The sequence below is a fragment of the Pogona vitticeps genome, chromosome 1, assembly GCF_051106095.1.
Source record: "Pogona vitticeps strain Pit_001003342236 chromosome 1, PviZW2.1, whole genome shotgun sequence".
NCBI lineage: Eukaryota > Metazoa > Chordata > Lepidosauria > Squamata > Agamidae > Pogona > Pogona vitticeps.
This window is the reverse complement of record NC_135783.1, coordinates 204,551,251-204,572,460: the sequence shown is the minus strand read 5'-3', so window position 1 is coordinate 204,572,460 and position 21,210 is coordinate 204,551,251. Positions and strand designations below refer to the sequence as shown.

Sequence of the window (21,210 nt, the reverse complement as noted above, 5' to 3'; positions counted from 1 at the left end):
ATGTGTGGCTGCTCGTTGTCATTTCTTATCGCAGGTTCGGGAGTGATATGTTCAAATGCTTCTCCTCAGATTATGTACTTCATTTCATGGACAAGTATTACCTGCCAAGCGCCCATGGTCCAAGGAGAGGAAGTGCCTCATCTTTTTCTGGCGGTGGGGCAAAGCTTCCTCCATCTATCCCCATTTGGTCCACAGGTGGCCTATGCTGGTAAATCCAGGGACAGGATGCTGTACATCTTTCTCCCTGAAATTCTATGTGAGGGGAAGATTTTATGTGGCAAAGCTTATATGCTTTACTGAGTAGGCTGGCTCACTCCCTTTTTGGCCCTGAGTGCCCAAACTGGGGGGGGGGGGAGAGGGAAAAAAAACAGTGGGCAGTGGGCGGCAGAAGTGGTGGCAACAGAAGGGGGAATCCCAGATACGGAGGTGCCTCGAGCCCCCACTCCAGATCTGTTGCCAGCGCCAGCTGCTCCGGATTCTGGCCCTCCGCCTGTCGGGGTGTCAGCACCGCGGCTGCAGTCGCCTCCTCAGGTTTGGCTGCGTGGGAGGGGAGTAGCGATGCGGTGACTTATGGCTCGTGCGCCTGCAGAGAGGGCTCAGCTGTGGCATGTGTGCCATAGGTTCGCCATTGCGGCTCTAGACTCACTTGCACTTAGGAAATCCAGCTTCATCAATATAGCATGTTCCTCCATACATACATCTGCAGGCTGGGGGCATCGTTGGAGGCGGGTCAATGGCTACAAAAGAGAAAAGACACGCATGTGCCAGCGATGTTGCAAAGTCAGAGTTAAATTACTGATCTCCAGTTATTTTCACTACTGAAATTAAGCCAGGACTGGTCCAAAGGCTCTTTCTTCCTTTGTTACTGCTATAATTTATACCCTCCCTCACATGTGCAGGCATTTTTCCCAGTTCTGTTTAAAATATATTAAGTAATACAGTTAAATGGGAACACACATAAACAAAGGAACCACACAGGAGATCTGTATTTACAGAGCATTGCTGTAATACACACTGAACCTGGTGGACAAATATGACACCCATAAGAAAGCCCATCAGTTGAGATCACTGCTAAAACCATGTACTGTATATGGAAAACCTCAAATACTCTGAATTAATTACTGATCAAGGGGGCTGAACCAGGAAATGCTGTATATGCCACCATGTTGCATCTGACTATGGCAACCCTGTGAATTAGTGACTTTCAAAAGGAGCTATCATTAACAATAATGCTCAGGACTTGCCAATTAAACATTATAACTCTTTTTATTTAGTCAATCCATCACATGTTATGCCTTCCTCTGTTCTTACTGCCTTCCATTTTTCCTAGCATTATTGTCTTTTCCAGTGAGTCTTGTATTTTCTTAGCACGTCCAAAATAGGACAGTCTCACTTCAGTCCTTTTAGCTTCTAGTGAGTCTTCAGGTTTGATTTAAACTATAACCCACTTGTCTTTCCAATGGCAAGTTGAACCAGGAAATCTTCTTCCTGAATTTGTTAATTGTTCAGTTCTGTGAGTGTATCAAGAAAAGCAGAAAGATTGCACACCTATCAGTTGCTCCTGGCAAAACCGTACAAATGGTTGTTTAGTTACACCCCTAACACTGAAAAAAAAAAAAACTATGGAGTGCAAGAGTCTCTCTACTCAGACTTTAGGAACTCTGGACCCATCAACTTAATCTCATCTTCCAGTAGTAATGTAACAAATACTTGCAAATGTTCTCATCCCCAACAACAACAAAATGACATCTTGACATGTTGACAAATTTAAAAATGGGCAAAAGCAGTCAGTTCTGCTCCTATGAGAGATCAAAAGCACCAGCGCTTTTTCATTAGCAACAGTATTTGCAAAAACAAACAAAACAAAGTCACTTCTGCACAAAACCAGGCATTTTGTTTTTAAAACCTGCTATACTGTGGAAACCATATAGGTTTTGTACAAAAAAACATTTCTACTTATTGTTTCAATAATGTTCCAAAATGTGGAAAGTGCAAAAACAAACAAATAAACCAACCATCAAAAACAAAACAACCCTCCCTAATTTGACATAATGGAGATAACATATTTCACATTGTTCTCTATTGCCTGCAAGAATGAAATAAGCAGAGCTCTGAATCCCTTCCTTTACAATTCACTTTTCTGGTTTATATACAACTTTAATCCAATTACTGTAAAAGCCTTTCTGTGTAAACAAGTATCAGTTGTGGTTCTCCTGATGTTGAGTGACAACTACCACCATCCATCTACACTACACCTATAACTAGTCACAGTTAGTGCTGGGAGATGTAGCCCAACTGCTCGGAGGTGTATTCTAACACCACCTGCAGGGCCACCGGTGTAAACCCACCCTGGTTTACAGAAAAAGCACCCAGGAATAACAGAAAGCAAGACGAACAAGATCAGCATTTCAGAAATATCCTCTGGATTTGCAGTGATGGCCTGATCATGGAAAACAGAAAAGCAAAAACAAACGTCAGATTACTGTTTAGGATGCGGAGTCTGCCAACTGAATTACTGATTTAATTTTAAAAAATTAATTCAGATACAGTAACTGATGAGGGGAAAAAATCCTTGTCATAACAAAATGTTCACTTCATTTTTAAATTAAACAAAACAAAGTTTTGTTTGTGATTTTGACAGATGATATTTCTTAGTCCTTTTTTTTTACTCGTATCTTAAAAATTAACATTTGGCAATATTGTCATTTCAGATTAAATATATCTCATTTTCCTCCTCTGGTAAAGCATTTGCTTGTTCATTTAATCAAACTGTATCTCACTCCTAAGAAAATACTTCCAGGTTTCCTCATACCTGATGCAATAGAGAGTGTGTGTGGGGGGGGGGTACCACTTCAGAGTAAAGTATAGCATCTCATTTTAAAAATGTTTCTCCATGAAAACAGGAAAGCAGCCCATCAGAAAATAACAGCTTCTCCTTACTATGCTGGATTTGTTCTTGCAGGAAGCTTTTCTTATTTGGGCATTTAAAAACATTTTTTAAAAATAGTGCCATTTACCTGTACGTGATGACTTCTCTTTTACCATTAGGACTGTATTACTCCATGTTGCACCATGTGCACACCAGATGTAATGCATTAAAGGAAAACATTTGCATTGAATATCCTTGGAAGAGTTCTACAAATCCTCGTACCTGCATCACACAATGTGGAGCTTCCTTCCACAAAACGAGTTCCTTGTGGGCACGTGCAGGAGTATCCTCCAGGTCTCAACAAGCAAAGATGACTGCAGACATCTTTGCAGGGATTGGAGACTATAAGTAGAAAAAAACCAACAGAACATTATTTGTGATAACTAATCTCACCTTTCCTATCAGGCTGCGATACAGTATAGAAGGATGGAGGTTCTAACCCATTGGCTCAGAGCGGATGTCCTTACAACTGGATTTAATAACCATAGCTTCAAGAGCCACCTGTGGTTTACTCACTCTTTCACCTCTCTTCTTCACCCCTCATGGAGGAGTGGCATTCCTCTTCTTCTTTTTTTTTAAGTTCTGGTGGTAGCATTTGTGCTTTCATAATTTACAGCCCCCACCAAACTACAGTTTGCAAGCTTGTTTGGAAATAGGTTATATAGTTAGTAAAATATGTACTTGCTCAAATATAGTGCTAGCCTCAGTTATTTGCACAACAAAGAGCAGTCTGATACCTCTTTAACTGCCATGGCTTCAACCCCTGGAAGCTTGGACTTGATAGTTTGAGGAAGTGTCTAGTATTCAATAAGGGACGTGGTGGCACTGTGGGCTAAACCGCAGAAGCCTGTGCTGCAGGGTCAGAAGACCAAGCAGTCGTAAGATCGAATCCACGTGACGGAGTGAGTGCCCGTCACTTGTCCCAGCTCCCGCCAACCTAGCAGTTCGAAAGCATGCAAATGCAAGTAGATAAATAGGGACCACCTCGGTGGGAAGGTAACAGCGTTCCGTGTCTAAGTCGCACTGGCCATGTGACCACGAAAGATTGTCTTCGGACAAAACGCTGGCTCTATGGCTTGGAAACGGGGATGAGCACCGCCCCCTAGAGTCGAACACGACTGGACAAAAATTGTCAAGGGGAACCTTTACCTTTACCTAGCATTCAATGTGGGTTGAGAGGAGGCCACTACAGCAGAGAATGCTAAGCAGCTCACCAAACTGCAAGCGGCACCACAGGAGGACACCATGACAGTCAAAGTGCTCCCAGAATGCTCTGTGTAGTGTTGATACCATATCTGACCGCTGACTGAAAGGAAGAGAGAAAGAGGGAGAGCAGAGCGGGGGGTGGTCTTTCTTTCTTAAGACCTTGATGCCACTGAGAAGTAAGGCTATTCTCTTAGCTATGGTCAGGAGGAGATTGGGCAGCATTATTTATGCTTGCAGTAGGCCTGCAGTGGGACAGGAACATGTGCTGCGAGACAGAGGCCTCTTGGTAACATCATGTCATGATCAGTTCCTGCTGACAACCTAAATCCAAAGCAGCATCTTGGTATTTTAACTACAATTTTAAAATAAATGCATATTCTACTTTTTGTCCCAATCAAAATGGCATTTTCCTATAGGACACCAAAGGACAAGGACATTTCCAGCCTATGACAGGAGAGAATGACGCAGGCAGGAGGTAAATTTAATGACTGTCTCTGCCAGGAGATAAACATAACAGACAAATGACAACAAACAGTAATAAAATGAGTGCAGTATGCTTCCTCTCTAGTTCTTAACAAATCTTACTGCCCACGTTAAAAAAAAAAGTGAAGTAATTCCTCATTCTTGTCTCTAATAACGGGAGCCTAAGGAACTCATCCGGATTACAGCAAGAGCCATCCATAGGCCCTTCTGTAATCCGGATGAGTTTTGAGAATCTGTGATTCAGTCTCACAGCCTTGTGAAAAATGGAGCATGAGGTAGGGGCAAGATGTAAACCAGGGCCCATTATTCTTGACCCTTGCCTCCCTTCAGCTGCTGTAATCCCTCGCCTTCACCTTTTCAGAGTGAAAGAGAACAAATTACATTCTGTGCTAGAAGAAAACAGGGGGGAAACCACATGATTTATAACTAACTTGACAAAATTAGTGGTGTCTAGGTTGTAGATTGTTTGTAAAGCTTCACTAAATATTTAGGGCCTTCTCAGTCGCTACTCTCAAGCTTTGGAATGCAGTACTCTGAGGAGCAGGTTGACTTCCTCCTTCCTGACCTTCTGTTGTCAAGCAAACACCTTCCTCGTCAGGCAGCCTTTTACATGATAAGTGTCTCAGGAATGCTTTGTTTAAGTTATAGATTTTTAAATGTTTTGTTTAACTGTTTTCTACATGTCAGGCAAAAATAAACCAAAAATAAAAAATAAAGAAGCTCAAAACATTGTGGCACCTTAAAACTGCTATATTTTAATGTGAGCTTCCGTGGACAAATCCACTTCTTCAGACTTGTATAAATACCATAAATATGTTTATATACTATTTATAAAGCTGTTTTTCTGGGTCCCCTATGGGGAGACTGGAATGACTATGGAATGCACTGGCGCCGATGCTGATGACATTTCGGAGCCATGTCAAAACCTTCCCGTTCCAGAAGGCTTTTAATTGAAATAACATCAACTGTGGGTCCTGATGGCAATTTTTAGATTGCATTTTAAGTGTGTTTTAATGTTTTATCTTTTATTGTATTTTAATTGTTTTTCAATTGTGAGCCACTCAGAGAACTTTGGGTAGAGTGGGCAGCATATAAGCTGAATGAATGAATGAATGAATGAATGAATGAATGAATGAATGAATGAATGAATGAATGAATGAATGAATGAATGAATAGATTGATAGATAGATAGATAGACAGACAGACAGATATAAATTACAGACAGATAGACATATTGGGTAAGGGATCTTGCCAGTCAGTGCTTTCACAAATCCTAATGCCGTACTGTACATAGAAAGATCTACCCATTTGCAACCTATTGCTGATTTCTTTGAAGACACACTTACTTGCTTTTTTTGGATCAATAACAATTCTCAGACAATGTGCCATCGAAATTTGGCCATTACCTGACTGGTTGTATCTGTATTGGTGATAAATGCGGACTTGAGTAAGCCAAGGGTTGACAGTCAGCACTTTGACTTTTTCTCCTTTTCCAAATTTATCTTCTCTCCAGACTTCTCCTCTTTCTTTAGAGATCCAGTACAAGTGACCTTCAAAGACGTCCAGGCTATACGGGCTGTTAACTACTCAGTTAAATAAAAGAACAAACAAATTAACATCCAAAGGACTAACAACTTTTGTCAATCAAATAAGCATTCCAAAACAAAAGCGTTGGTTCCTCATCCTTTCTTCTTGTATTTGTACCAGCGGAAATCAACACCCATGAAGATTTTAAAAGCAAGCCAGTTCTTCCAAAGAAATTTCAGCTTGTCCTCAAACATTAAAAAACCACAGGAGAAAAGCTCTTGGTTCAGATGTAACGTAGATGCTGAGACACTCTGGCCTTTGTTTTTACTGAATGAGAACCCAGTCATGTATTTTTTTTTAACTCTGCATTAGTAACAAAACTCCCCCATCTGCCACCATAAAAGTGTTGGCTAACTGCGCCAGGGGTCTTGAGAAATAACACCTTGATTCCACAATCATTTCCATACCTCCTTGCAAAACAATCTTCCTGTCTGTTCCATCAAATTTCATAGACTCAATTAGATTTTCCTTCTCATCACTCCAGTAGATTCTGTCATCATTCAAATAATCAATAGAAAGCCCAGTTGGCCAGCCAAGATCCTCAAAGACCAACGTTTGCCTCTGTTGCCCATCCATCCAGGCACTTTCAATTTTGGGCTGCCTCCCCCAGTCTGTCCAATACATGAGCCTGTGGAAAGCAGAACCAGTATTTATAAAGGGTTAGTTACATAGCACACCAAAACACATACAGCGGGCAGGGAGCAAGAAGAAAAAGAAAGCTACATCAAGAAATCCAGTTGGCAAGAAACTTGGCTGTTCCTGGTTGCAGGATTTCCCACATTTGTAGGGGACTGAAAGGAGGAAAAGAGAAGAGGAAAACCAAACAAAAGATGGATGTACTTAATAAAGGAAGTCACAACACTGCGTTTACAAGACCTGAGGTCGATTAATGAAAGGACCTACTCAAGACCATTAACTCATAAGGTCAGCAAGTCAGTCAGACATAAGTAAGATATGACTTAATGGCACATAACAACACCACCTCCAAGGGTTGGGCTAGATGACCTTTGAGAGGCCTTCAAATTCTATGAGTCAATGATCAGACCTCTTTGAAGGAAAATGTTCATCTAATCCTAGAACCGTTGTCACGGTTCCTATTAAACATTCTTACAAATTGGTATTATTCCCTTGCCATAGTTTACACGTAAGTATGTTATTTATTTACTATATTTGATTTCTACCCTGCCCATCTAGACCAAGGGTCTACTCTGGGCGGTTTACAAATTTAAAAACAATAAAACCAAAAACCAAAGAGTCCAAGATGGCGAATCATAAATAATCGAAATATGGCAGTTAAGATATGGCCAGAGGGAAAGCCTGCCCAAATAGCCAGGTTTTAAGTTTGTCCCTGAAAACACCCAGAGACGGAGCCAGGTGGATCTCCATGGGCAAGTTGTTCCAGAGGCGAGGGGCCACTGCCGAGAAGGCCCAGTTCCCTCGTTCTTTCCTTCTGGATCTTTTCTTTCTTGCATTTTCTTTCAATTTCTTATCATACCTATCTTTCTTGTAACTTTTTTCATAATCTCATGAAATTATGTCACTTTGGATGGCTATTAATTGCCACAAAAAAAGTCAGTGACCTTTATAGCAAAACAGGTAACTGATATTGTGCCTCTCTAACATCCAAATGAGTGCTCTTCCACCTTCACTCAGAAGTACTATATATTGCATACAATCTTTCTTCTTCTTCTATTTTCTTCTTCGTATTTTCACAAATGAATACTGTCAAGTTCACCACTTCAAGATATAATTCCATACAGAAAGTCGCACACAAAGATGAAATAAAAATTAACAACAACAGCAGCCATAGTTTTATTATGCAGTAATTCAAATATAATACAGATCTGAAGAAACCTTTAAAATGCAAGAACTAAAGCATGATTACAGGACTAAAGAATGCTTTTTTCAAAAACAAACAACTCAAAGCTAAACCCAATAGAACTGACAAATGTTTTCAAGCTGTGTGGCCTCTGCCCGTGAAGCCCTGCATGCAAGCAATCCACATCAAACCAAGTCTTGGTTATTTGCTGTCGGCTCAGAGGTTTCCCCCTAGTACTGTTAAGTGAGTTGTATCCATTTAGTTTGCCTGCAGGCTGCTTTCTTTTTATGTTTGTCTGCTGACAGAAGCATAGCTTGTTGCTAACAGATGGTCAGCTCTGCTCAAACAATCATGCAACACGGTTAAAGAGCCTCGTGGCACAGTGATTAAACTGCTGGATGGCCAAAACCGAGCCGTACAGCGGTTTTGTGAGCCAAAGTTGTACTCATGAGCCAGGGTATGATCCCAGGTAGCCAGCTCAAGGTTCACTCAGCCTTCTATCTTTCTGAGGTCAGTAAACTGAGTAGCCAGCTTGCTGGGGTGGGGTGGTGGCAATGTGTAGTTTGCATAATTAACTTGGAAACCACCCAGAGAGTGTTTTAAGTGCTATGGGGCACCATGCTTTAAATATATACAATGTGCTGTTTGTTGTACAGTGGTGCCCCGCATAGCGACGTTAATCTGTTCCAGGATTAACATCGCTATACGGAAACATCGCTGAACGGAACAAAAAACCCCATAGGAACGAATTAAACCCTGTTTAATTCGTTCCTATGGGGCAAAAACTCACCGTTCAGCGAAGATCCTCCATAGGGCTGCCATTTTTGCTGCCTCGGTAAGCAAGGAGGGAATCGGGCGGCCATTTTGGAACCGCTTATCAGCTGGGCGGCAGGCTCTCGGGAAGGAGTGCGGGGACCTCCTCCACTCTCCTTCCCAAGCGCCGGCCGGCCTTTCCCCCCAGCTGGGCGGCGGGCTCTCGGGAAGGAGTGCAGGGACCTCCTCCACTCTCCTTCCCAAGCGCCGGCCGGCCTTTCCCCCCAGCTGGGCGGCGGGCTCTCAGGAGGGAGTGCGAGGACCTCCTCCACTCTCCTTCCCAAGTGCCCGCCGGCCTTTCCCCCCAGCTGGGCGGCGGGCTCTTGGGAGGGAGTGTGGGGACCTCCTCCACTCTCCTTCCCAAGCGCCCGCCGGCCTTTCCCCCCAGCTGGGCGGCGGGCTCAAGTGGCGGCGGCGGCTGCAGGGTGGGGGGTGTCCCGAAGGCTTCCAGGCAAAGGCCTGGAAGCCTTCGGGACACCCCTACCCTGTCCCCGCCGCCGGCAGCCACCCCCCACCGCCTACCCCAGCCGTGCTCGGACGCCTGGAAGTCCGAGAACAGGTGGGGTAGGCGGCGCGGGGCGGCTTCAAGCGGCGGCGGCTGCAGGGTGGGGGGATGTCCCGAAGGCTTCCAGGCAAAGGTCTTCCAGGCAAAGGTCTGGAAGGCTTCCAGGCAATGGTCTGGAAGCCTTCGGGACCCCCCTACCTTGCCCTCGCCGCCGCTGAGAGCCTTCCGAGCTCTCAAAGGGCTTTCTCCAATGTCGGAGGGGGGCCCTTTGAGAGCTCGGAAGGCAAATGTCGGCGGTGGCTCCGGGGTCCTTCCGAGGCCACCTCCGACATTTTCCCCCAGCTGAGCGGCGGGGCTCCCGATGAGCTGGGGGAAAATGCCCCTTCCGAAGGGGAATGCAGGCGGTGGCTTCGGAAGAGTCCTTCCGAGGCCACCGCCGGCATTTTCCCCCAGCTGAGCGGCGGGGCTTCAAAGCTCCCGCCGCTCAGCTGGGGGAAAATTGGGCTATGGGGAAAAATCGCAAAGCGATTTCCCCCCATAGTCAACATCGTAATGCCATCGCAAAAGTGATCGCAAAATCCGCATCGGTATGTGGATTCATCGTTAAACGGGGCACTCGTTAAGCGAGGCACCACTGTATTTTCTGATGTTAGACTGGAATATACTTCCTTTTAAGTGATTGCCAGCTCAATCCTACGAGTGGCTGGGAGGCGGAGCTTGACTGCAGTGAAGCCAGCAGCACCCGGTGATCAGCTCCGGGGAAAACTGGACCGTCTGGCCTGCCCGTCCCTCCAAGAAGGGGGTGACGGAAGGGGATGTCAGGAGAGGCACCTCCAAGCAGATGAGCCCAGAAGGGTAGAAGATTTGGCAGCAACCGGGTCTTTCTTCCCTCTGAAAATTCATCTACGCGCAGACCAGAGACGGGAGGCCATATCTTATGGCAGAAAGCTGTGGGAAAACTCCACCCCCAACTTCCCGAGGAAGGAGAACAGATACAACAGCAAAGTAAGCCTCTGATTTATGAATAACCTCATCAATATTTTGAAGAAAATAAAGTGAAAAATATTTGACCAAAAGGAGAGAGGGGAAGCGGCAAGCTAGCATACCAGCTTGTCTTTTTTTTTCTTTCCTAAAATGAACTCTGATAAATAGCAAGCTGGCCAAGGTCACTCAGATACATTGCAAGAAAAACTTTGTGTTTCTGGAAAAAATCCCAGGAGAAATACTATTCAAGAGGGACTGAATTCTTGTCAGAGCTGTGCAATCTGGACTTCCCTTACTAACTGAGTGGACTTTGAAAATAAAACCACATCTTTGGAGCAGGAGGCACAGGCTTTCGGGAATAAAAAATAAGCAAGGAATTATCAGCGTAGTGACACAGATGAAAGAGGGGGAGAAGGCAACTGAACGGGACTTTGAAAACAGAAGTGTTTTTGGTTTTGGAAGAAAGAATAAAGCCACGGGAAATGACAGTAAACTATTAATTTAGCAGCGACAGGAGCTCAAAAGAACAGACGGAGGACCGAAGAAAATTAGAGCTGGAGTTATTACAGGACTACGATGGTTTTTTTTCCCTTCTTCTTTTTAGAAGAGACTGAATTTCCTGTTTGACGTTTACTGTGGACCCTCTCTTGGCTGGACTGTGTAGATTCTGAGTATATTGTGATAATTTCTGGGCAAGGAGGGGGAGGACATACTTAGTGGGAATGTTGTCAGACAAAGAATGGATGGTTACCATGCGAATGGCAATAATAGGATTTCAGCAGATATCTCAGAAACTTGGACAGTTAGAAGACCTGATGAAGGGGAAACCACTAGAGGCTAAACAGCAATTGAATGAAATTGAAACTCCAGAACAGTTTTTATTGAGAGAGATGTCAGGTAACATGGTTGGTAACATAGAGGAGATTAGAAGTTGCCACGTGGGATACTCAGCTACAATAGTCAGAAAAGGCAATGTTAAAAATCAGACTATTGTTTTGGATTTAATTTTATCTCCCCAAGATTGGAAGAAAATAGAGGCACAGAAATGGGAAAAATGTACTGAGAAAATATGGGAAGTGCCAGAAATGGATAGCTTTCCAGATAGGCTGATAGGTCCATGGCAGAAGGAAAATCAAAGAGGGGATGTGTTCTATAATTGGCCTCGATTTTATGATAGAGTTGGAATAACTTAGACTTAAATTAAAACATGAATATAAGTGGATATATGGAGAATAATCAAATAGAATTTTTTTGTACTGGAAAATGAGTGGATCAGAGGCATACATACTGAATATGAATAGAATGGATGATTATATACTCTGTGTTCTCCTATCCTCAAACCTTCTTTTCCATCCCTTGTATTCCCTTTTACCTTCTGTATTCCCTATCCCATTCCTAGTAGTTTGAAAATAAAAATAATCAAAAAAAAAATCCTACGAGTGGCTGGGTTGTGGCAGCGGCTCACGTCTGAATCCAACGCTAGTGGCTCGCACTCCCCCACTCCCCATGCCTCATTGCATCAGTGCGGGTCACTCTTCCCATCCTAGGGAAAGCAGTAGCCATCACCACTCTGGTAACAGTGATCTACTGTGATCTCCTTTGTTTTATTTTTAAAAAGAGATGTCATTCTAGCTATAAACCAACCATTGTCCCAAGAATACGACTTGCAAGAATAACAAAGAGCAAAGTAGACATGAGTCAGATGGCTGGAAATGCTTTGGGGGGAGGGGTACAAACAAACTCCTTCAGCTATCAAAATGCTTACCCAAGTTTGGGATTGACCACAATGGCTGCAGGTTGGTCCAGCAAAGAATAGATGAGCCATTTCCGGTATCTCCCATCAAGCTTTGCCACTTCTATTCGATTTGTCCCAGCATCCGTCCAGTAAAGGTGCCTAGTTTAGATTCAATTAAATACATTTTAAAATTCCGTGACTTTGGTCAACATCAACAACTATGTATTCTCGAAGGCTTTCATGGCCGGGATCTGATGGTTGTTGTAGGTTTTTCGGGCTGTTTGGCCGTGTTCTGGAGGTTTTTTCTTCCTAAGGTTTTGCCAGTTTCTATGGCCACCATCTTCAGAGGACAGGGGTTAGAACTCTGTCTGTTTTCAGTTCTAACGCCTGTCCTCTGAAAATGGCGGCTACAGAGACTGACAAAACGTTAGGAAGAAAAAAACTCCAGAACACAGCCAAACAGCCTGAAAAACCTACAACAACCATCAACAACTATGTAGATTTTTTGTTCTTCTTTCATAAGCAAGCAAGCAAGCAAATAAATAGATACAGTGGACCCTTGACTTACAGACGGCTTGACTTACAGACTTTTTGAGTTACAGACTTCTCTGGCCGCAAAATTTAGGTTTGACTTGCAGCCTGAGAATTGACTTACAGACCAGAAAAAACCCAAAATGGAACAAAAACGGCCTGTTACTGGATTAATCGGTTTTCAATTCACTGTAGGTCAATGAAGACTTGACTTACAGACTTTTTGACTTGAGAACCGCCTTCCAATACAGATTAAGTTCTCAAGTCAAGACCCCACTGTAAATAAATAAATCCAGAGAGAATAGCCATCTAATATAGCCAGAACTGCTAAGTTAACAAATCAGAGTTACAAGTCAACATTTGAATGTATTCGCGAAGGCTTTCACGGCTGGGATCTAATGGTTGTTGTGGGTTTTTCGGGCTCTTTTTCAGAACACGGCCAAAGAGCCCAAAAAACCCACATCAACGTTTGAAGTAGGATTCCTACATCTGCTTTGTTCACAGAGTGGCAAGCCAGGGTCTGAATCCATACATTCTGGGACCCTTTTGCTTTTTTTGTAACTTGTGATTTAATAGTTTTCACCAGCAGGAGGAGCCAAAGAAAGGTATTCAAAAGTACACTGCATCCCTGTTCCATTGTAACACAACTAATGCAACAGAAACTGCAGGTGATGCAACTCTCAGAACATTTAACATTGCAAAAGAAAAGGATCTGACATAATGTAGGATCTTTCCCCCACAGAATTTAGGAAAATAAACCCATAGCTAGACCTCTAGTTAAATCGTGATTGTGAAACTTCACTGGAATCAGTAATAAACATGCTGGCGGCTGGGATAAACACTCCACCTTACAGAAATACAAGAGATTAATTATAATCAAAAATTCACTTCCAGTGAAACCAAGTCCATGATTCTTTTCCTACTGCCCCCTTTTCACTTGTTACACAGTTTTCTTTTCTGGAAATTGCAATCAGGAAAAAGTTGCCAACCTGAGCTGTTACATAAGAGTTCTGGTCTGTCAGGCAGTAAAAGACCAGCCACTTATCTGAGTGGCCCTGAAATTTATGCAACAAGGGGTGAATCAGGTCCCTCCCCAATTTGTGTCATCGAGAGTACAATATAAAAGGGCCCTTAGCGACATGTCATCTTTTTGGCTAAGAGACAACTCAAAAGTCCAGTAGGTCACTTCTTCTTCCTCCTCAGAGGCATAGATCTTATGGATGAGGAAAGAAACAAGTACATTCTGGGAAACCAGAAGGCCAGGCCTCCTAGTGTATCAGCACCCTGGCATGAGGAAGAAGAAGTGGCCGAATTGCCTCCATGAAGGCTCTCAGTAAAATAAATCTGTAAGTTCTACAGATGCCACATCTCTAATAGGCGCCACAATACTTTTGTCTTCATTTTGTTCTTGTACTTGCTGAAACAGACAAACAGAGCTACCTCCCTGAAAATTTGTGTGAGGGGGGGAAAGTAGGCTTAAATTCTATATCATATCTGAGGAGCTTTATTTGGAGAGCCGCCCCGAGTAGACATTGTCTGAGGGGGGGGGCAGGGTAACAAAGTCTAATAATAAATAAAAATAAAATAAATATATTTCCCTGTGGTTATCTGGGGTGTCTAGAACAGAGAGCTGTATCGCTCTGGTCTGACATGACAGGTTCTGTCAAGGACAATAGGCTCCAAGGTCCATTTGTTCCTACTGACATTTCTCATCAGTGACCCAAGTGGTGGCAACAGCAAAGAGAACAAATCATAACCATAATAACGGATACTTTCACCCCGTGGGCAACCAGTATCGGTCTTACAGATGGATTTTGCAGATATCTAGAGCAGATACCAGTAAACGTAGGCCAGTGGTTGGTAAGCACAAAAGACTTCCCATTAGTGTGCATTCACATCATGTGACCATGATGAAGAAAGAGTGATACTAGCTCCTAGGGACATGGAGCACTGCTTAAATGTTCTATGACACTGGTATATTCCTAAGAAACAAATACAGCAAGGATCAAAGGAGAATTAAAAGTAGCTACAGCGCATATGTCAAATCTTCAGGGTTTTTTTTTCAAAATAAATAGCAGGACTGCTGAAAACACAGGCACAAGTTCAGTAAGTAAGGACAAAAAGGGGCGTGTTTTTTTCATAAATTTGTAAGAGGCCTGTGGAAAGTAGTGGACACGAGCACTGGCCACAGCTTGCCTGGAAGCCCTCCAACCCTTATTAAAACATCTCTGGCCTTGCCAAGTTAGAAGGAAATCAAAGCTCAGATGTACATATCAGGCCAGACACATGGCTATGTTTTGAGTGAATGCTAGGACTCTGAACTAAGATGCAGGTCACTGTACCTTCATAAAACATTTTCTGTATTCAAGGATGAGCAAGGCCTTCTGAAGTGTTTTTATTTATTAACGGATATTTAAATCAGTCCCCTCAGTACTTACAGACATCACAAGGTAGGGAATAAACTGCAAATCAAATGTAGTAAGGCAAAATTGATCCAGCTATCATGCTTACCTCCCAACCCAGTCCACAGCTAAACCAGACGGACTGACCAGGTATCTCAGATTCAAGTCAACGTCCTTCACAGGATTATTTCCGCTGCTTTCAAAGGTGGGGATATAGGCACGTTTGATGGAACCAAACTCTGAACCACGGCCCAGAATGCTGTAGTACACAATACCTAGAAAAAGTTAAGAGATGCCTCTGAATGGGCTGTTGGTAGGAATAATTAGCATCTACTTGGACAATACTATGTCTCTCAGGCCTAAAGCGTCACTTAGCACTTCTTGCTGGAGCCAAATGGTACATGAAAATTTGTCCAGATTCCAGCAATTTGAATCTAAAACAGAACGCAGAGATAGTGTAGAGTAGAGTGGTCGAGTAGACCAAATAGGCGGGGTATAAATCAAATGAATGAATGAATGAATGAATGAATGAATGAATGAATGAATGAATGAATGAATGAATGAATGAATGAATAAGATGGCTTGATGTATCCATAGAAGAAACACATTGCAGGGGAGGTTGCATTCTGGGATGCTGTGGGCAGGTAAGATTAATTCAGGTGTTATAACATGGCTAAACCTATGTGGCGTCGACAGGACCACTTGAGCGCCACTGCATGGATCCTCAAGTCCCTCGCCTTGCTCCTACTACACACGGAGGGTGCTGTGTCTGAAGAGGGAAATCTCCACTACCTGTGGACAGCCATGGCCCTGATTCACATGCAATGCGCTCACAACTAGCCGAGTTCTTCCTCTCCAGACTTCTTGTCATCCGCATGTAGGTTTAGAGAATGAATTAATGGCAGAGAAAAGATCTGGAACAGACACTCCCAGACTGAAGCCTGCCCATCTGGTAACAGGAGTGGATAGATGGTAATACAGGTGAAGAGCTTATGAATGCTTTCCATTGATTTCTGCAGCCTTATCAAAACATAAATTGCCTCGGTAACAGTTTGTTACAGATTAGCTGGTAAGGTGTCAAATACTTACTGAGGCCAACTCCCTCAGGGTCCCAGTGATAGTCTAAAGCTTGGATGTGCTCTTCATTTTCAATATAATCAGAATACTGTTCGGATGACATGTTGTACCTTCGAATACGGACATTGTCAGGCAGAAGTAAGATGGGTGGGTTACCTGAAAAGATGGTAATATCATGCTAAGATGTTCTTTCCACCAAAGAATACAGGGAGAAATCATTTATATGTCAAACACAACAGAAAGTTTTTTAAAAAAACTTCTGATCAATTTTGCTTTACGGTTGGTTTGAAGCACATTCATCTGTAAAATTGAGAAGCATAGGGTTTCAAATGCTTCCCCTCCGATGACTTTGAAATTATTCCTATTCCCAGTTATGCCCTGTAGTATGTTTCTGTACACCTTTGGAATAGAGTTGGTTCATGCACCAAGATTGGCCGGGGGGGGGGGGGAGAGACACCTCATTTCTGTCCCATTTAAAAGCCACCTTCACTCTGTAACACTGGAAGAGGATCCAGAGCATTATTTATAGTGAACCCAATAAAGTTTTCAGACTTTCCCCCCTTTGAACATTGGACACTTATGCTATATTAAAAATTCCTTTGCAATCTTCTCCCTCAGAAAGTTAGGCTGGCCCCTCCCCTTTATATTTTTGACAACAGATAAAGACCTTTCCCTTTCAGGCAAACTTTTAATAACTAACATTGAGTACTTCCTAGATGCTGGGCACATGTTTTTAAGTGTATTTTTAAACAATTAGATAATCTTTTTAATTATCATTATACATTTAATTGTTTTACAACTTTGTAATTCACTTGTGTTTTTCTCCTAACATGTTTTAATCATTCTGAATTACTTTGGGTGTCCTCCACATGGGAAAGATGGCGTGGAAATGAAATAAACGAATAAAATTTGCCTCAGATGCCCGATGGGGTTTGTTTGATGGCCAGATGTTCCAGATGCAAGATCCCCAAATCCATTTGGCCACACAGAATAAATTGTAGGGTTCTTCAATCCTGGCCCAAGGTTATAATTTGCAAATATGTTATTTCCTGGATTACCTTGATTATCAGTGACTGATAATACAACCTAACATGAATGTTTCCATTTGTTACCTAAGATGCTGACCTCGCAGCCTTTATCACTACCACAGCTCCAAGACAGCCTTTCTCTCTTCCTTTCCTCATCACCCCGCAACTTTCTTTTTGTAATAGCCTCCCTGTTGGAGAGCCAGAAAGCTTGTCTTTTTGTGTGTGAGAGACATTGAGTTGGTTTAATAACGTCTTTACCCTTACACGGATTTGGGAATTCTTCTTTTCAACTACATTTGATTATTAAAATCCAGAGCATGAAAAGTTACTTTCAAAATAAATGAATATTAAGCATCCTTCAGTCTCGAGAGACTATGGTAATGTGGTCTGTATGGATAACTTGGAACAGCATCTAGTGTGGTGAGAAGGCCAATTTGAGAGTGAAAATCCCTTCCACACTCAAGACAAATACAATCTGTCCCCTCTTCGCCTCGGCCTGCTGGACAAGTGTCTCTTCAAAATGGGAGAGGCCATGATGCACTCACTGCCTGCTTCCAGACTGAACACTCTGATGTCCAGGTTTCCCATCTGTTGAGGTCCATTCCTAAGGCCTTCAGATCCTGCTTGCAGATATTCTTGTACTGCAGCTGTAGTCTCCCTCTGGGGTGCTTTCCCTGCACTAATTCTCCATACAGGAGATCTTTTGGAATCCAACCTCAGCCATTCTCATGACATGCCCAAGCCAACGTAGATGTCGCTGTTTCAGTAATGTATACATGCTAAAATTCCAGCTTGTTCTAGGACTACTCTGTTTGGAACTTTGTCTTGCCAGGTGATGCCAAAATGCGTCGGAGACAAAGCATATGGAACGTGTTCAGCTTCCTCTCCTGCCGTGCACAAAGGGTCCAGGACTTGCTGCAGTATAGGAGTGTGCTCAGGACACAGGCTCTATACACCGGGATCTTGGTATATGCTGTCAGCTTCTTATTAAGCCATACTCTCTTTGTGAGTCTAGAGAACATGGTAGCTGTTTTGCCAATGCGTTTATCCAGCTCGACATCTGGGGAGAGTCAGAGGTCGTTTAGCCAAGATACAAAAAGTCATGAACAACCTCCAATTCTTGTGTGAAGATGGTAATAGAGGGAGGTGAGTCCATGCCCTGGCCCATGATCTTTGTGTTTTCTTCAGGCTGATTATTAATCCAAAGTCTTGGCAGGCCTTGATAAAACAATTCATGAGTTGTTGGAGCTCTTCAGCAGAGTGAGCAACAACGGCTGCATCATCGGCAAAGAGGAAATCCCGCATGCGTTTCAGCTGGACTTTGGTCTTCGCTCTAAATGAATATGACGGCATGTCAAAGCCATCCATAAATGGTGTCCAGGCTTCAAAGTGTCATTATATTCATTCTTCTTAGTAGAATGCATATTTGAAATTCTGAGGCCATAGGGACAACCTGAACTGGGGGGGAAATAGCCTTTAAAATACCTTGAGAGTGGTAAATACACGAGGGACGGCTATACCTTCTCGATTTTTTTTCCTGATTTTTAATTTTGGCCAAAAAAAATCTGAACAAAAAAAAGCTACAAAGAAAAAAACTACAAAGATCTTTTTAAAAGCAGACAACATATTTTAGAATTTTTTGTGACATGCATTAGTTTTGTATCTCATGATCACAAGCTTTCTCCTTCTTTTCCTTCCTTTGTTTGAGGCCAGCTGCCACCTTCTCTGATCTCTCAGATACCAAGGTCACAGGTATTATCCAAGAAGACACATCATTCCCTTCTGACTGATACTGTAAACGGGTTATATTTATGTTCATCAGTCCATGCACCATAATTGGCAATCTGTCAGCAAAAGTCTTTGATTTATATCAATCTAATCTCTCTTTTAAAGAAATTACTACAGCTAATTTTCTCCTGCTGACAACCAAATGAACAGCCCTCTTTGTTTCTTGGAAGCATTCAAGGGTATCAGTGAGAATGGTGCAGGATTTGGGAGGAGGGACACAACTCGACAAGATGTTAGGCCCATGTTTCGTTTTTCCTTTTATTTATTTTTTTCAGATGCAGGAGCCTAAGAGGGGACAGTCATTTTACTTAGCCTTAACACTATAGCTTTACAATGTGGAAAGAGAAAGACATATGCAAAAGATCCTGTGTGATCTGACACGGTATGCATTAGTAATGGCGTTGTTGTTACAACCCATCAAGTCGCCTGCAACTTATGGATCTCTAAAATGTCCTGTCCTCAACAGTGCAGCTCAGCTCTTGTAGACTCAAGACTATGATCCTTTAAGGTAGTTGATCTCTCTTATTTGGTCTTCCTCTTTTCCTGCTGCTTCTCCCAGCATTATTTTTTCCAGTGATGTGCCCAAAGTAGAACAGCCTCAGTTTTATCATTTTTGCCTCAAAAGATAGTTCAGGCTTGATTTGATCTGGGATGCACTTGTTTGCCTTTCGGGCAGTGCAGGGTATCCACAAAGCTCTCCTCCAGCACCATATTCCGAGTGAATCAATTTTCTTCCTATCAGCTTTCTTCACTGTCCAGCTTTCACGTCCGTACACAGCAACTGGCAGGGATGTTGACAATTCTTTGGGGTCTTAAGTCCCAAGTCCGAGTCTTTGGTACCAAGTCCCAAGTTCAAGTCAGAGTCTTTGATACTAAGTCCAGAATCCTAAGCCCCGAGTCCGAATCTCAAGTCACTATTAAAAATGATTTTTTTTCCCCGCAGAAAAAAAGAAGGGGTGAGTGGGTTCTGTGGGGAGAGGGTGTAGGGAGGTCTGAGGTTTGTGAACCACCCACTTTTATTCCCCTCTGTCCTTCCCCTGGAAACTTTTTAAAAAGTTTTACATTTTTTTAAATAAATCTTGCTTCAATTACCTTTTAACCTGCTCCATTTTCTGACTGGAAGTATCTTAACAGACTGCAGAAGGAAATTACACTGTAGAAGCGTCCGGGACTCCTCTTTCCCTGTGGGTGTTTGTGTTGACAGAGGGAGGGAGGCTGCTTCTCCAGGACCAGGTGGGTGCAGCTGCTGGTAAACTTGCTGTCTCAGCTCTTCTCTGCAAGTTTCTCCGTCATTTTTGCAGAATATGTGTGTATGCACTCACGTGAGTGACTTCTTTTCTTCCAGAGCTTCTCTCTTGCAAGAGATGCGCTCTCGCTCTCTCTTTAAGATGATGAAAAGTTTTTGCATCATTTCACAGAGACTCTTGCAGAAGAGCAGCTCAAGATGTCACTTGTGTGCATGCACACACAGTCTCTGCATAATGATGCAAAAACCTGCAAAGAAGAGCAAGATTTAAAAAAAAACCTAAAAGAATAGGGACTCAAAAAATGACTGGGGGGGGAAGCCTCCAAGTCTCAGTTGAGTCACTAGTGTGACTTAAGTGTGACTCAACAAGCAGGAATACAAGCATGTGGATGATTTGACCTTGATCTCCAGTTAAACATCCTTATACTTAATTATTTCTAAATATTTCATTGCTTTCTAATCTCAGGCTTCTTCTGATTTCTTGCCTACAGTCTCCATTTGGATTGATGATGGAATTTAATAATTTCCATTTCTTTTTTTTTAATTAACATTAAAGCTGTAGTCAGTAGTCTTGATTTTTGTCTTCCTAATGTTGAAGTACAGTCCTGCTTTGTTACTTTCTACTTTCACCAGAAGCTGTTTTAAGTCATCACTGATTTTTGCCTGTAAGATGGTGACATCTGCATAACTTAAATTATTAATGTTTCTTCCATCAGTTTTCATGCTTCCTTTTTTTGGAATCTAGTCCAGCTTTCCATACGGCATGTTCTGTATATAGACTGAACAGATCAGGAGATAAAATGCACCCCATCTTTGCTTATAGGAAACCATACTATTTCTTGTCCACAGTACAGGTTACTCATCAGGACAGCCAAGTATTTAGGCACACGAGTTTCTTTCAGAATAACCAATAGTATTTTATTATCTATGCAGTCAAAAGTTTTGCTGTGGTCTAAAAGCATAGACTAATCTTCTGAAATTCTTTAGTGCACTCAAATAGCCAGTAGATATTCGCAAGGTGATAGAAAGTGCCTCTTCCTAATCTCTTCCTTTTCAGAACTGAACTTGAATGGTGGG

General features: G+C 42.6%; 1 protein-coding gene across 3 annotated transcripts in view; it reads right to left on the bottom strand.

Moving 5' to 3' along the window:
* Positions 1 to 21,210, bottom strand: part of LRP2 (LDL receptor related protein 2) — a 194,525-nt gene that overhangs the window by 9,459 nt on the left and 163,856 nt on the right. For all 3 annotated transcript variants that reach the window (XM_078394476.1, XM_078394478.1, XM_072981712.2), the window contains 7 exons: positions 16,084 to 16,227; positions 15,104 to 15,269; positions 12,092 to 12,220; positions 6,613 to 6,833; positions 6,025 to 6,201; positions 3,152 to 3,271; positions 647 to 737 (listed from right to left, as the gene is read on the bottom strand). In XM_078394476.1, coding sequence (XP_078250602.1) covers positions 647 to 737; positions 3,152 to 3,271; positions 6,025 to 6,201; positions 6,613 to 6,833; positions 12,092 to 12,220; positions 15,104 to 15,269; positions 16,084 to 16,227 — 1,048 coding nt within the window. The remainder of the gene's footprint in view (positions 1 to 646; positions 738 to 3,151; positions 3,272 to 6,024; positions 6,202 to 6,612; positions 6,834 to 12,091; positions 12,221 to 15,103; positions 15,270 to 16,083; positions 16,228 to 21,210) is intronic.